This window comes from Eimeria acervulina, genomic scaffold, assembly GCF_000499425.1.
Source record: "Eimeria acervulina Houghton genomic scaffold, Eah_scaff455, whole genome shotgun sequence".
NCBI classification, from domain to species: Eukaryota; Apicomplexa; class Conoidasida; order Eucoccidiorida; family Eimeriidae; genus Eimeria; species Eimeria acervulina.
This window is the reverse complement of record NW_013549793.1, coordinates 2590-18360: the sequence shown is the minus strand read 5'-3', so window position 1 is coordinate 18360 and position 15771 is coordinate 2590. Positions and strand designations below refer to the sequence as shown.

The 15771-nt window shown below is 50.1% G+C and overlaps 2 protein-coding genes across 2 annotated transcripts; one reads left to right on the top strand and one right to left on the bottom strand.

Annotated features, from left to right (window-relative positions):
* Window positions 1–2312: 2312 nt before the first annotated feature.
* EAH_00039060 (hypothetical protein) lies at window positions 2313–2840 on the top strand (the record flags this gene model as incomplete). The annotated part of the gene is made up of 1 exon (XM_013395392.1): window positions 2313–2840. The coding sequence occupies one exon, from the start codon at window positions 2313–2315 to the stop codon at window positions 2838–2840; it is 528 nt and encodes a 175-aa protein (XP_013250846.1).
* A 1568-nt stretch (window positions 2841–4408) lies between these two features.
* EAH_00039050 (hypothetical protein, conserved) lies at window positions 4409–12176 on the bottom strand (the record flags this gene model as incomplete). The annotated part of the gene is made up of 12 exons (XM_013395391.1): window positions 4409–5494; window positions 5811–6021; window positions 6144–7030; window positions 7165–7341; window positions 7545–7714; window positions 8083–8419; window positions 8793–8890; window positions 9080–9239; window positions 9388–10876; window positions 11417–11516; window positions 11705–11782; window positions 12056–12176. The coding sequence occupies 12 exons, from the start codon at window positions 12174–12176 to the stop codon at window positions 4409–4411; spliced, it is 4914 nt and encodes a 1637-aa protein (XP_013250845.1).
* Window positions 12177–15771: the final 3595 nt, after the last annotated feature.

The following is a 15771-nucleotide window of genomic DNA, read 5'->3' as shown; positions in this document are numbered from 1 at the left end:
ATATATATATATATATATATTATCCAAAACCCTAAACCCTAAACCCTAGAGCGTTTGTTTATTGTTTCAGGGTGTACAAGGAGTTCGGTTATCTCAGATAGCAGAGGAATGGAAGAAGCTGTATGGCTGCGACTTAGAGGGGCCCATGGCGCATGCAGGCTGTTCAGATGTAAGCTCTTTTCTTCTTCTTTTCTTCTTCTTTTCTGCTTCATATATATAGGGGGGGTATTATATCGAATTTCGTGTATATGCATGTGAATGTATATATTGCTTATACATATTTACGAGTCTATTATATATACATATATATATATATATGTATTTCACTAGGCAGCTCATTCAGCTGAGACAGTGCAGTCTTCTCTTTACTTCGTTTGTCCCTTTGTTCGGTCAAGGGTTTAGGGTTTAGGGTTTAGGGTCTAGAGCTTAGGGTGTAGAGTTTAGGGTTTAGGGTTTAGGGTTTGTTGCTATCTGCTGGCCTCCATGAAACTGAGTTTTTTGTGTGTCAGTGAGTGGAAAATATATATATATATATATATATATATATTTATATTTATTTATTTATTTCATTTTGAGGTGTATGTACACCTGAATTAGTCTGCGGTGTGGGTGTTTGCAGATCCGGCATTTGGTGTCTTCTGTGCCGGGGCTGTTTGTTGTGGGGCAAGGAGATGATGCATTTTGTTTGATTTCTCTTCCTTCAAACAGACAGGCGAGACAGAAGTATTAATAAAAGAAATAAAGAAGAAAACGCAGAGACAGAGACAAAGACAGAGACAGAGAAAAATCGATAGACAGAGGCGTGCAACAGAAAGACACAGAAAATAGAAATAGGGGGGACTCTGATGAAGACGAACAAATAGATAAGTGCAGAAAGAAGCAAAGAGAAAGAAAAAACAGAAACAACTTAACAACACAGAGACAAAGAAAAAAATACTTCTTCTCTTTATAGACGAATGCAGACAGCAAATAAATAAATAAATAAATAGGAGGAGAAACAGCAGGAAAAAAGTGAAAGGGGATAAACAAAGACTTGAACGAAAAGACAAGAAGAGACAGAGACAGACGTACAGCAGCAGCATTAATTATAGGGGGCCCCCGTATAAGGGGCCCCCAGAAAAGGGAGAGAAGAAGTGGAGCCCTAGTTAAGAGACAGAGATGTGCAGCTCCGATAGAGAGAAACAAATGAAGATGTTTGTTTGTCTTGTTGTTTGTTTTCTGTTCGCTGCAGAACCCCCTTGCCTTCCATGGTTCACTGAAGGAGCAGCTAAATCCCGAGAAGGGTATGCTTAAGATGCTTTGTTTTCCTCATGTTGTTCTGTTATAGAAATATTTTTCTGTTTGTTTTCTATATGCACGTATGCGTATATATATATATATTTATGTAGGTGTATTCTTACTGCTTTAAAAAGCATTTATTTATTTCTCTCTCTTCTTTGTTCTCCAGCCTCCACCTCCCGCATGAAGGTGTTGTTTGTCGTCTCCCGGTGTTTCCTTTTTCATGCGTGGATTTGTGTATTTGGGCGTTGCAGAACCCTAAGAAGATACTGCTGAGCAGAAGGGCCTGGAAGGAGAAGACAGACAAGAAGCAACGAGCATACTTGTAATGCAGTGCTGCTGTTGCTGCTGCTGTGCCACAGGACTCCCCAACTTAGACCGAGGCTGCGATCGCCTTAAAAACTTCATCGTCGCCAAAGAATAGCCTTATATAAGGGTTCTACAAACGGACGGCCCCTCACTAGGGGGCCCCCTTAAATATGAGTACCCTTCGTCTTGAAAGGCCCACATATGGAGGCCTTTCTCTTAGTTGGGGGCCCCTTGTCGAGGGTTTCCTCCTTTGGGGTCGCTCCCCTGGGTCCCCTTTTCTTAGATGCCTTCACTTGGGGGCCCCTTATTATCTGGAGGCCCGTATGTGGGGCGGGGGGCCCTAATCTGGGGGCCCCGTCACTAGGGGGCCCCTCAGCTGGGTACCTTATCCGGGGCCTCCTATTTGGGCCTAGTAGTTAAAGGCAGTGAATGATAAAATAGAAATAGCTGAGAATTGGAAGAAATTGTTTTTGGTGTTGAAGAAGGAGCGAAGTATTTGGGTCAGTGTGCAGTGTGCGCAGAGATGTGCGCTTAGCTGGGTGTTGTTGTATATGGTGTTATCTTTTTCTATGATTTGCATACGAAGGCAGATAGATAAATATGTTTATGTCTGCACATCAATTCGAAAAGAATTGCAGTATATTTATAATGCATTACTGCTGCCTATGTAAAGGATTCAAAGAAACTCCACTTCGTTTTCTCTCTACTTCACTCCCCCGAGATCAATGAACAAGCCCAAACTTGAACGCCGCTGTCGCTCATTTGCAGCAGCAGCGCCAACTGCAGTAGCACCACTACCTGCAGCAGCAACAACGCCTGCAGCAGCAGCAGCACTTGCAACAGCACCACCACCGGCAGCAGCAGAGTCGTTTGCAGCAGCAGCACGCCCGTGCAACAACAACACCAACTCCAGCAGCAACACCTGCAGCAGCACCACCTGCAGCAGTGGCACCACCTGCAGCAGCAGCACTATCTGGAGCAGCAGCACCACCTGCAGACGCAGCAGCGCCTGCAGCAGCCGCAGCGCCTGCAGCAGCAGCAGCACCTGCAGCAGCAGTACCATTTGCAGCAAAGGCAGCGCCAGCAGCAGCAGCGTCACCTACGGGAGAAGCGCTCATCACCTGCAGCAGCACCAACTGCAGCAGCAGGAACAGCTGCAGCAGCGGCAGCAGCTCATGGACCTGCAGCAGGAACAATGGAGGTGCCTGCTTCCGTATTGCTTGCCCACGGGCAGAGCATGCGTGGATATGTGATTTGTTTTATAACTCGAAAGATTTATTTGTTTTATTCGAGATCCCCAAAGGCAGGCACAGAGTAGGGCAGGTACAGACAGAAAAGCAAATATGCTGCAGTAACAGTAATAATAATTATTATTACTTGTATGATTATTTAAGAGATACAAAGAGGCGTCTCAGTAAGGGCGAAATGCGGAGACTGAAGAGAAGCAGAGATGGCTGGAATAGGGCAGAAGCGAGTGGAGAGAGAAATAGACAGAGAAGATAAAAATACAGAAAAATAGCAGGATAAAGACACGGGTACGAACAAAGAGATAAAAGCATCAATCTGAATGTACATGTGGTTGTTTGGCTGTTTTGAATGCTGTATCATTCGTACGAATTCCATTTCCCGTTGCGTACAATAAACAAGAAACCCCAGCTGTTTCTACACCTGCTCTGGGGTTTATGCGGATATCTGGGGAGACTATCTCTCTGTCCCAAGCCATCTCGTGTCACTCCAAGCCCTAAACCCTAATCTTTTTCATTGGCGCCTCTGATGATTAGGTGCTTTTAGGTGTGAGTACACACCTCCAGAAACAGGAGGATGAAGGAAGCCTAGCTGCAATAAGGAGAAATAGAAGCAAAGCAAAAAAGGAAAAAGAAAGCTGTCTGCATTCATTTAAGTCTATATTTCTACTATTACGGAGAATGCCTTCCAAACAGAACCAACTCAACGAAAAATGTACGCTGAAGTGCTTATCTCAGCCGTTCAATTCCACAGCAACTTCAATAATAAATCAAAACCAACAGGAGAAATGCAAATATATGTTAGTTCTGGACTGTTTTTTGAATTCACATAGGCTCGGAAGAACCCGAAATACTGATGATCTGCTGTAACATTAATAAAGATCTGCAGATGCGTGAATGAATGGAGAGGGTGTGTCTACCTTCAGTAGTTACCGCTCTCTGCGTTAGCAAGAGGCTCTCCCAGGGGTTTTCTTTGGTTTTTTTATCATCAATCTGACGAGATGCCAGAGGCCTCAGCTGCCTTATCCTCAAAGCACTTAGCGCTGGGTGATGTACGACGGCGTCTGCGCTGAGGCAGTTCTCCATCTACTGTTTTGTGTCTCTATGGTTACGCCTTTGAATTGCAATGCACCGCAGCTCGCCGTGATCTCATGCAACACGAAAGACTATCCAAGATAAGTCAGCAAACTGCATATCTAAGGCAGCCAGCTGTGCGTTAGTTATTTAGCTAGCTAGCTAGCTTTATGTGCGTAGGCTAACTAGCCGGCAATAATTTACGCGTCCACCGGTTGTTACTTGTTTTCCGCAGGCATTTGCTGGTCGAAGTGCTGCAACACCGCAAAGAGCGGTTTCATGAGACGCCCTAAGAATGAATCACAGTCGCATCTGCCAAGTCCTTGCGCATTCCAAACAAAAACAGCCTTTAACTGCCTTAATAGTCTTTCACATCTGGACGTGTGAGCGACGGATGCAGATCCTGATTCGTCTATTACCCTAACAAGCAAATAAGCTGTGTTGCAGGATTTGTAGAAGGTGTACGTGGAGAGACGCTGCTATCCGTGAGTAAACAAAAAATATCAAAAGTGAATTTGGGCAGCTTGACTGCAAACACGGGACCAGAGGCTGTTTTGCTGCTTTAGAAAGGTGTCTGCAGCAACAATGACGAGCTGCCTTCTAGCTCGCGTCAAGGCCACGCATACTCTATGAGGGCAAGTGAGAAAATCGGGAGTGCCTCCCCGTGTTGCAGCAGCTCCGTGCATATTTGCATGTGCACGCACGAGAGAGAGGAAAATAACTTCCTTCTCTGACCCCTGAAAGGCATCAACAGTGGAAACCTGCACCGAATCCACAACTGCCTTTGGCAGGACCCGGAGCAGCTGTCTCTTGACCTCGTCTGCTTGAGCACGATAAAAGCAAATTACGCCCAAGTCCTCAGGTCTGGGCCGCGGTGGGTGAAATTCCATCTTGAAATTTCCCAGGCCCGCTGCTTGTTTGCTGTGCAGCGCATGGTGTACCAGGCGTGCAACTACAGATGCCTCTTGCACGTTAATCAGCGATCGTCCAGCTTTTGTTTCGCGGCCCCCCCGAACAACCGCCAAGCACAACGCTCCTCTCCACTCAGGCAGCAACGGCAGCCGCTGAGCTGCACTCACGCCGTGCGCCACAAAAGGTCCGTAGAATAACCCCGCAGCCAAACGCCCCAAGTCAGGATGACAGCGGTACTGCAAACGCATTTGGAACACGCTAAAAAATGAATTTCCTTCAGACTCCTGGTTGCCGCTCTGACAAGTTTGAAATGCCCCTTTTTCCATCCTGTGGGCTGAGGCATTATGCATTTCCGCAGCTGCAGCCGGTGGCGCTGCTTGTTGAAGAAGCCGCGAAAAGAGGGAGGAAGCTGTCGCTGCTACGGGGCCCCGAAGCCGCGTTGTTGGAGGCAGCTGACGTGTGTCACCAAGAAAGATGCAACGCAAAGGCTGAGCACGTGTCAAGACAGCTGCCGCCAAGGGCTCTGCAACCTGAGATGCCTCGTCCATCAGTAGAAAGGGAAAAAAGCTTCCTGCTGTTCCCTCTGAAGCAGCCCCCCTAAAACCCCCGTCAGCAAACAGATCGCTGCTTGCAAACGAGCTGCACGTCGTGGCCCAGATGCGCCGACGCTTCCATTGCTGCAGCATCGCCACACAGACAAACACAGCAGCAAAAGCAAACATTAAGACGGAATCCTGCACGCCAAAACAGTCGGGGTAGCAGACCTAACGCAGCCAGCAATAGTTGATCTTAATAAGAAACGCAGTTACTCATCCCTAATAGCAACAGCTTGCTTTCAAATATTGTCTGTTCCGCAGAAGCTGTAGTGTACTTTGGCTGCCCAACCTGCATTGGGGGAGGAAAGGCACCACTGTCGATGCCTTTTAGGAGCTCTTTTGCCATGCTTGCGTGAGTCGTCTGCACACCAGGTGCAGCAAGAAGGCCAAATAATACGGCCTTGAACTCGTGCACGGCTGTATTGCGTGCAGCACTGCTGCAAATGGCGTACGGGAGCAACGCAGGCTGCATCTCTGACAGGCGGCCAATGCGAGCAAAGTCGCAGCAATCATACTGCCGCAGCAGCCGCAGCAACACGCCATCTACAGCTGCATTGGTTGCACATACCAACAGTACACGGCTGCGGCTCTTCGCTAGGTCCAGGAGCCTACAGAGGGGCACGCAAAAACAAAAGGAAACAAGCTTGGGAAAGCTGCAAGCGAGAAGCTGCTGCACAAGCCGCAAAGCCTCCTGAATAACGACGACGCAGATGTGGGCTGCCACCCATACCTGCAAAGAGTCGCTAGAGAGGCTGCCAGCATCGTAGTCTTGCCTGCACCAAAGACGCCCTGAACTAGAAATACGGGTGCTGAAGAGCCAGGCATACCAACTGCTGTGGACGCCAGAGACGACGCAGAGGTAACGGCACCAGTAGGAGCCTTTGAAGGCTGCTGAGCCTCTTGGCCCTTCAACTTCTCAGCATCCGAGTCGACAACCTTCGAATTCTTAACCTGCATAGGTGTGTATTTGCCGGCTCCAATACCAACGCCAAGTGCATCGCCAGCAATCGTGGCGATTGCAGGTACACCCGGACTCTGATAATTACCATCATTTTGAGCCACCTCGCTAGGAGGGTCCAGCGGAAAGGCAGAGCCTTCTTCAGGCCTCCTGCCTTTCGCGCTCCCAACACTCACTTCTAGGTCGTTGTCTTCCTGCTGTTGAACTTCATTCAAGTCTTCGGGGAAAAGACAAATGTCCGCGATGTCGTCGTCATCATCGGCCGAAGCCACCGCTGCGGAAGTTGTGATGCAGCCCTGCGCCTCTTTAGATGAACTGTCACCATCTTCGCCCTCTTCTTGCTTGTCAGGAGGGCTCGTCTGACACTTCGAATGGAAGACTGAGTGCGGTTTTTCCTGTGAAAATATAGACAATTCACCTTGTCGCAATTCCTGGGAATTCTGAATACGATCGCTTCTGTTTTCGTATTCTTCTGAGTCCTCATGCTGCTTTTCAAGCTGCGTTTCGTCTCTGAGTTCAAATGGGCGGCACCCGTCGGTATAGCCAAACCATCTAGAAATGGCGATAAGGACCCGCTGCTGCTCCTCATTAAGCATCCAGTTGCCCCCGCTGTTGGAGCACTTGCACACCACGGCCTCTGCCTCTTCGCTGCTTACATCCTGCACGAATCACTCACCAGCGCACGTATATTTTTGAGGGAGTACTTGAACTCACACCAAGTAGAATAAAAGTAGCGCAACGGTCTCTCTAAGGAGGGGTTTTCAACAACAGCCAACTCGTCCAAATAACTCACCACCATAATGAGTTGTGAAATTGTCTTGTCTCCTTGACGAGCGGCTTCTACTCCGCCTCCCTGATAACTGAGACCTACGAGACGAGCGGCGCACGCCGCCCCCAGCTCCAATGCAGCATCCACACATTTCAATGGCATTTCGGGGCCAGATGTCAACTTGTTGAGCGCCATTTCTGCCTACGCAAATCGCAAGGCCAATGCTCGATTTCTTTTTCAGGTATAAAGGCGGCGGAATCGTTGGGCAGAACTGAGCTGTGCAGTACACCCTTTACTTGGAGTCTGTACGGAAAGGATATGGCTTAAAGTCTATCTCAGAGCCATAAAGTGGTGCAAATGAAAACTGAAGTATACAAGAGAAGTGATCGAGTGAAGCGAAGTACCCTAAAAAGTCGCTGGCACGCCTCAATGGAGGCAAGTTCATCGTGGAGGCGTCCGACCCAAACGGCTTTAATCCCTCCAATAGCGCGGCGTCTTCCTTGCAGGAGCTGGCGAATCTGAAGTAGCAGCGGGGGAGGTGCTGGCAGAGATGCTCGTGTAAACTGCCCATTAGCTGCAAAACGAATCAAAGGAACCCGAAGCGGGTTTAAAACCGCAGGCCACGGACCTAACACTGAAACCTTTATGCAGCTCGTGTGAGGGCTTGCCCCACGCCACATGCTTCGCGCCAAAACGATCTTAGACCAATCTTCAAAGTGCTCTGAGGAAAAAGCAGAAAGACAGGGAGCGCTCGCCCCCGCACATGCTTCGCGCAAAAAAGCAAGAGTGGCTCAAGAACCCGATAATGCATCTCCAGCCGCACAGCTCCATACACCATCAAGAGCCGTCCAGCTGCTCAACACGCGAACCATTCAGCAGCTAACAAAACCCTAAGAAATTCTAGGCGGGCCTTCTGAAGATACTGCGTGTCAGCTTCCCTACCGTCAGTGGAGAATGCCCATATGTCGTTGCGCCCAAGCTGTTCTTTAATTGATGCCGCCTTTTCGAAAGGGATACTTGACCTCTTCGGCGCATTGTGGGCTTCCTGCAATGGCTGGGGGGGCCCTGGCAAGAAGGTGGCTTTTGAGAGGTCCAGGAGAAGACCTGGCTGCCTTTGGACACCCGCCTCGCCTTCACTGGCTTCAGATGTGCCCTCCTGCTCCTCTACTTCGCTTGATGAGCTGACAGTCTTTCCAGAAGCAATGCGTCGCTTCTTCCGCTGACGCAGTTGATGGTATCGCCGCAGTTGCTGTTGCTTTGCTTTTCGCTGTCGGTTGGCCTGGCCCACAACACGGACGCCCGAACACATTTCCGCATCATAAGCTTCCATACCCTGCCTATGGATGCGGAGATGTGAATGGCGCGCAAAGAATGGCGATGTACTTCACATCCTGGAAAAGCCCTTCAACATGCTATTTTCATTATACTGGAGCCGCTGCCTCTCCTCGTAAACATGGGTTCCTCTGTGAGTTGATATTTTAAAGGAAAACTCAATAACACGTCTGTCTGCATGAGCAAGGGTTTTGCTTATTTGGCCGTTCTTTAGTAATAACCTTGCAGATGTTACTGTGCTGCCTCCATCAGTCATTTGCCTGCTTCATTGTGCAGAAGCGCCGTTGTTGCGCTTCCATGGAATAAGTGGCAAGGCGTACCTCAGCAACTCTCTGCTGGAAGCCAGAATGATGCTTTCCATCAAGGCGGATGCATGCGCCTTCTAAGAGAAACCGGGCCTCACCCATTCCGGGGGAACCTGTGACAGCAGCAACGGAGCGTCCACGATGCACAGCTGTGTGCGCAGCCAAAGCGAGCTTCACCTGCCTAGAAGGAAGCAACGTAAATCATCTAGAGGCTCGTAGTTAAAAAAAATGAGTTTCTGCAAACCACTACCGCTAGCTGCACCCCTGTGCAGGTTTTGTGAATATTTGGCAGGCAGGCGTACAGCCGGTGCTCCAGCTGATTTGCTGTGCAGTTTCTGTCAGAGCCGTTTGCAACGAGACAAGGACGCTGTTGAAGTAGCGCAATGCCAATTGACTTGCGCGCAAGCCCTTGCCTTCAAGGGACGTAGACAGGAACAGGTGCCGAGCAGCCGCGTACGCCGCCTAGATGCAAGCAAACACATATCCCCTTAGTCGCTAAGTCCACTGCGTTAAGCAGAAAATGGAGTTCTATAGGACGTGACAGCGTTACTGCAAAGGCCGCAATCTTCCGCAGCTGCGAGGCCAAAGTCTAGACGTTTTCCTGTCTCACGTTGAAAGGAGGCGGTTCCGCCGGCGCCGTGCAAAAGGTAACAGGGACGAAGTCTACCAAATTTTCGAGTTGCCCTTCAGGCAGTTCTTCAGCTAGTAGCAGGGGAAGGACTTGAGGTTGCGGCTCCCCAACTGTTCCCCCCTTCTCTGACGGAAGTTGCTGCAGCTTTCCATGCTGCCAAGGCTCGCAGTGCTGCGCCTGCAGCGGGTGCTGCACCTCGGGCTTCATAACCGTCTGCCCAGAAATGTTACGTCCGCCAGCTGCTTCACAAGATCCCACGGGTGGAGCAGGTCCTGGAGATTGGTTGAAGGCTCTGACGCAAGCCGCGCCTTGTCCCTGGGCGCTGTCGCGGCTGGGTGAGAAACTCTTAGCGCCGTTCTGACCGCTGCAGTAAAAAGCCGTTTGGGCGCCGCTGTTGGGTGGGGGCACGCATCCCCCAGCAAGCGCAAAGAACCTGCTCCTGCGTGCGCCGCTGCTAGCAGAAGCTGTGCCAGTGCCGCCTGGAATAGATCCGCCGTTGCCACAAGTTGCTGCTGCTATTGCTGCAGACCCAGCGCCAAAGCCTTGCGGTGGCGCTTTTCTCTCCTCCCCTTGCGCTGCAGTGCTGGCCTCTGCAGAAACCGCTAGAGACGGAGCCCAACATTGCAAGGGAGCATTTGAATTCTCCTCAAGATGACGCTGGGTATCGGGTCGAGACTGCGGTGCCTTAGCAAGAGAAGGTGCATAGCAGCTCTCAGCGGCTGTTCCCGCCTCCGCTTGGGAATAACATTCAACTAAAGTGCTTTCCTCATCCGCTGTAGCACTGAGTTCGTGAATTTTAGGGGGCAAGATATCTGCCTTTATGCCCATCTGCTGACACTGCAGCGCATCCTCAGTGGGAACAACGTTGAAAATCCCGCTGAAGAAGTCCGCCAAGCCGCTACCCGATTGCAAGCTTGGATCAGCGCAGCGGCAGCAATCTATAACGCCGCAGCAAAGACAAATCGAGGAGAGCAAAGCCTTGGCGCCGTTCACAGGCCACGCCTTCTCCAAGGGAAGCGCTTCCAAGGCACTCGGCAGCTCCTCTGCGGGTCGGACTAGAGGAGGCACAAATGCGGCGCAAGCGCCGCTAGAGCGGTGGCTATGAGGCTGCGAAGACTCAAAATCTCTGCATCCTACTGGGTCATTATTAAGAACTGAACGCTCAAACCCCATTACGCGCGACGGGACCGCTGCAGGCCTCCGGAATCCTTGGGGAGAAACGCCATTAGGCCGAGGCAACCCCCCTGCAAGGCGCCGCTTCGGAAGGCCTTTAGAGACGCGACTAAGCGGAGCATCAGAGTGAGATGAAGATGACGGAGGAGAGCAGCGAGACTGATAACCTGTTGCCTTCTGAGCCTCTACAGAAGGAAGCTGAGGCTGCTGCTGCAGTTGAGGCGGATTCTGCCCCCGCAGCGGCTGAGGGTTCCCCAATAACTGAACCAAATGCACTTCGAGTTCGACTTCCTGCCTGAGCAGATAAACCAGCAAGCATAAACCAGTCTGCGCTACGCCCACACCATACCCAATCGTGTAGCAGAGTCCTCCGTTATAGAAATGTACTTCAGGGGAAGCCAAGTGCGCTCAGTACTAGTCCTGGGCAACAACCGTAAAGGTTACTGAATGCCCGAAAGGGCATCATGAAATATTGTGTAGGATCATTTTCTGAACAAATGCCGTTGAAAAAGCAAAACCCTAAAGGGTCATTGGCATTTCACCATTCATTCAGAATCATCCAAATGGTTCTTAGCATTCTCACTAGTAGAAGTGAGTACTGACCTTCGTAGCAGTGCATACACTGTCAAAAAAGTCAAAAACATGAAAAACGCGTTCAGAAACGCCTCTATTTCGTGTGGCAAAGAACCACAGACTAAGCGACACTTCAACTTCCTTGCCGCATCCCTACAAGGCTGCAACCGCCTACCGACGGCACCTGCCCCACTTCTACGTCCACAACCTCAAATACGTACGAAGCGGTAGGCCAAGACACAAACCCTCCCAACGAACTCACTGCGCTACAGCCTCCGGCGTGTTGGGTGCAAGGCGCCAGACCTCGAGAGGCTCGCTGGTGGTGCTGGCGCCTTCAGGAAACAGCTTCAAGACGATCCAACCTCTCACGAAGCAGCATGTGCAGACACCATCTCTCCACGACTTGCTTTTCTTATGTTTCTGTGCAGTGTATATACACTCGGCGGAGAAATCGAACCACGTGGGGGGCGCCAACATCTCTGCGAAGTTGTGTGATTGTTCAGAATGACGTGTTCAGAACCTGTGAAGGTTTTCAGCGAAGCTTCCCCACCATATGCCTTCGGCCCCAGCTTCACCGCAGTTACGCGACCCCCTGCCACCGGAACAGTGCGGATACGCAACTGCCGATCTGGCAGCCTACAAGACAACTCCCGCCACCCATCGCCAATTATTATTATAATAATGCCAGGATCTTTCGATTTTATGGAGTTGGGGAATTCTTAGAGTGTGTTCAACACACCTCACCACCAGAACCAGCCCCACGGTACTGGCCGCTCGACCAGTAGCCAATCACCAGTAATAAACACAGGACTGATCTGCATTTGGTCTCTGTTCACCTTCTCCTGTGTTTTTGCGTTATTGTTTCATATTTCCCTTGCAAAAATAAGGTTTTAAGCCATACCTCTTCTGCAGCGGTCTGCTGTGCTACTACCTGGCCAGAAGGCTGCACCGGTCTGAGCGGGGACACGCTGCGCCCAGCTACCCTCCGATGCGATGCGAGCAGAACAACTTGAACAATGCATAACGGAAGTAGAATAGCTTTGGTTCTTTTATGCTTCTTTGCAACCGTGGCAGCGGCTCCACTGGGCCAGTCAACTGTAGTGCTCAGGGAGGCGACCGTGGAGTCGGAAAACACTGAAGGAGGTTCCTTTCGATTGTCTTCACGAGCGCGACAGAATCTGTACGTTTCAGTACTAGGGGCATTTGCTATTTTCGTCTTTCTTGTGGCGCCGACCGTCCTTCAATTTCTGAGGAAGCAGGACGAGCTTCGCCAGGCAGCCGAGGAACGTATACTGTAGCGTAGTCTGTGGTCTGACTGAAATTGGGAACTGTACATCTACTTGCCTGCAGGCGGCGTACTATGGGGCAAATACGTCTTTAGCAATTGCCTACAGTGATTGTGCATTTAGTGGAAGGGGCTGGTTGTGCATGCCTGGGTTTGCCTCCCAGCACTAGAGGCTCCTACGTGTTGTTGCTAGTGCAGCTTACTTCTGTCCTCGGGCAATATCGAGGACTCTGGCTACACTACGCCTTTGAGCCGCCGTATCCAGGCCTCTTGGGGACTGGATTTGGGGTTTGGTGTGCTTTTGGGAAATATCAGCCCAATGAGTTGGCTCTTAGCAGCTGGCGAGGGTCCTCAGCTAGCATCGAGGACGCTCGAAGCAACGCCAGGGTCGAACACAGCCAATCCCTTCTTTTTTGCCTACGCAAACTGTGTAGGCAGAAGATACCCAGTTACTTTGCTAGCCTGAGCGCAAATAGGACACCCAACAACATCAGACTCAGCGTCTAACTGAAATTACTATCTCTGCTCCTCCTTTCTTCCCAAGCAGCGCACGTACTCGTGTGCGTGGTTACCCAGTCAAGAAGTGGGTGGGAAGTTTTCCTGCCGCAGTTGCTGCCGCAGAAGTTGCTTGTACTACAGTTACTGCTACCGCCCGCAGAAGCTGCTGTTGCCTCAGCATATCCGTCGTGCTGATAAATTCGCGCATATGAAAGCGCATTTTGCATCTAGATAGCTCCTGTTCTATTCGTTTAGCCAACCAACCACGGGCTGTCAATCATTTTCCGCCCGGAAGGTAACACCAGATTTATTATATTGTCTTTATTCTCATGATATTGTACGAATGTGTTCGCAGATAACAATATTACATGAAGAAGTTGAATAAGCCTGCCGGAACTCTGCTTGTGAGCTCCATTCACATTGCAGAGGGTATCCAGGCAACGGGAAAACACTTCTCTAACGGCAGGCTGTTGAGTGTCCTTCTGGAATGCTCAGTGGGCTGAATGTGTAGGAGCAAGCATATGCACAAACGCGCGTATGCTTGCTCCTACACATTCAGCCTTTCTGTGTGTTAGTGGTATTGCCGATGCTGGCTGATCCAGTGTGCCAAGTAATTGACTGTGACAAGGCTTCATGAGGCGGTGTATCGTGTCACAAATACTCAAGAAAATGCATCTATAACTATTGATTTCGGACTGTTTAGTTGTACGCCTAGCTTGCTTGCTTGCATTTTTTTGTTATTGCGTGCTGTATTGCGCCTGAGCTAGGCGAAAGGAAGGGTGCCATTTTAAGTGCGCTTTGCACTTAGCACGTGGATGTTTAAATTATTAGCTTTAGACCTTTATCTACTTTAACAGTTAATCCACTGGAATATGTCCCCTGCATTGAAGTTGTGGGTTGGGGCACCGCCAATAAAAGTGTTATCCTGCCCGCCTCTGACCAATCAGCCATGTTCGCTGCACGCACTCACACTGTGGAAAACTGCTGTACTTCTGCATACGTGTAGGCTTCCGACTAGGGCCAAGTAGTTGCGCTCTTGCCAACATCGGACAGTCCATCCTACTTCATGTTTCGCACTGACCATGCTACACCAGGCCTCTTGGCTGTTGGGCCAGGACGGCTGAAGACTGGGACGTAAAATCAATCAGTTTTTTTCGTCTTCTTCTTATCATCAGTCTATGATGTTTGCGCAGCATTGCAACGAATGTTGTCGATCTGTAGAGGACGGTCGTGCAGCAACAAACCCACGAGATTCACGCCCAGTTTAAAAGTGCTGTTATTTTACACAGGGAAGATCATTCAGCCACTAATTTTTCATTGTCGTTCTAATATACATGCGACCACCTGAGCTCTCACACCCAAACAAAACTACATGGCCAAGCGTGCCATGCACCATTCGTTGTGGCGCCGGTTGGCTGTACAAAAGGGATGGCTGTATTTATTCACTTTAACTTCATTATATAGGGCAGAAGACTCAAAAATAGTTGGGAAGAATGCATATACTTCGCTTACGGCGAAGAAGCGCAGTGGAGTCCTGCAGCCTCGTGTTCTGGAGGCCTGTACACTGGCCTGGTGCGGGCCTGCTGAAGCTTGCACGGAGCACTCGCTCCATCCATACACTGAAATTTTAAGAGCTCTGTTCTTATTCTTATTCCATACGCAATAATACTCCTACTACTTTGCAAAATGCGTTCGTTTTTGTCACTTTTTGCCGCCTCCCTGGCACTTCTAGGGGAGGCAACTGGCGGGGCCGAAGCCCAGGGCTCTGTTCCTCAGAGCGTTGAAGTCGCTTCGCCAACAAATCAAGTTTCAGTGTTAGATGAGAGTTCTCCTTCACCTGTATATGGAGGGGAACGCAAGACGGCGTTGTCTCTACCGGCCCTCCTGGCCCTTCTGGCTGCCAGTGCTGCTGCGATTTTTTTGATCCTTCGTTGCGTCAAGATCCTTCAATCCAACAAAAACGCGAACACGCCTGGAGAGAATGCGCGGAGTCTTGCGGAGGGAGCTTCAGATCAATGCAATGTAGGTGCTGGCTGACGAAGCAGGGTATGTCTGCTTCACATAGAGCAATAGAACGGGGAGCTTCACACGCATCAGCAGTTAGTGAATGCCTGCATGCTAGTGACTAGTTAAGATGTTCAAAGCAAACTTGTGAAATATACTGTATCTGTAGATGCTATGTTGGCAGCGGAGCTTCCCCAACTGTGAGCGCGATCTCATAAGGGAGCTGAGGGGGGTTACATGCAATGGACGAAAATTTGGACAGGAAGCCTTCGTTATCATCTTCAGTGGTCAAATGGCCAACGAAGAAGCAGCCGTACGAGAACATGCTTGCCCGCAAGAAGCGGCAAGCATGTTCTCCTACGGTTGCTTCTTCGTAGTGTGATGCGACCGACGCAGCCTGATCCCGCCGTCGCGTATTCGCCTGTGGGAAGGTCTCAGCAGCCGCTGTGTCGTGAGGAAAATAGTGCAGGAGAGGTAAGCGTCTTCAATGAGTCGGCGATTTTCAGTTGAACGTCTGGTGACGCTTGTTTTACTTTGCTACTAGCCCTTTTTTTCGCTTGTACTACGCAAGACAAGGGATGCTGTAGGGCAATTAGAGTTCCAGCGCTCGCCTGGCGCCTCTGATGTGGTTGATCAGCGCACCAGTTTTTGACTTTTTATGTACTTCAAGAACTAACTTTCCGGAATGTGTTCCTTGGGCTGGAGATGACGATTGGTGCGCCGATGTTGGCCTCGAAGACAACCCCCGTTTCTTACCAGTTAGCCTTCTACATGCATATGAAGAATTTGTTCCAAATACTTTGTCGGGCAGGCTAGTCCTCTTGTGTCAG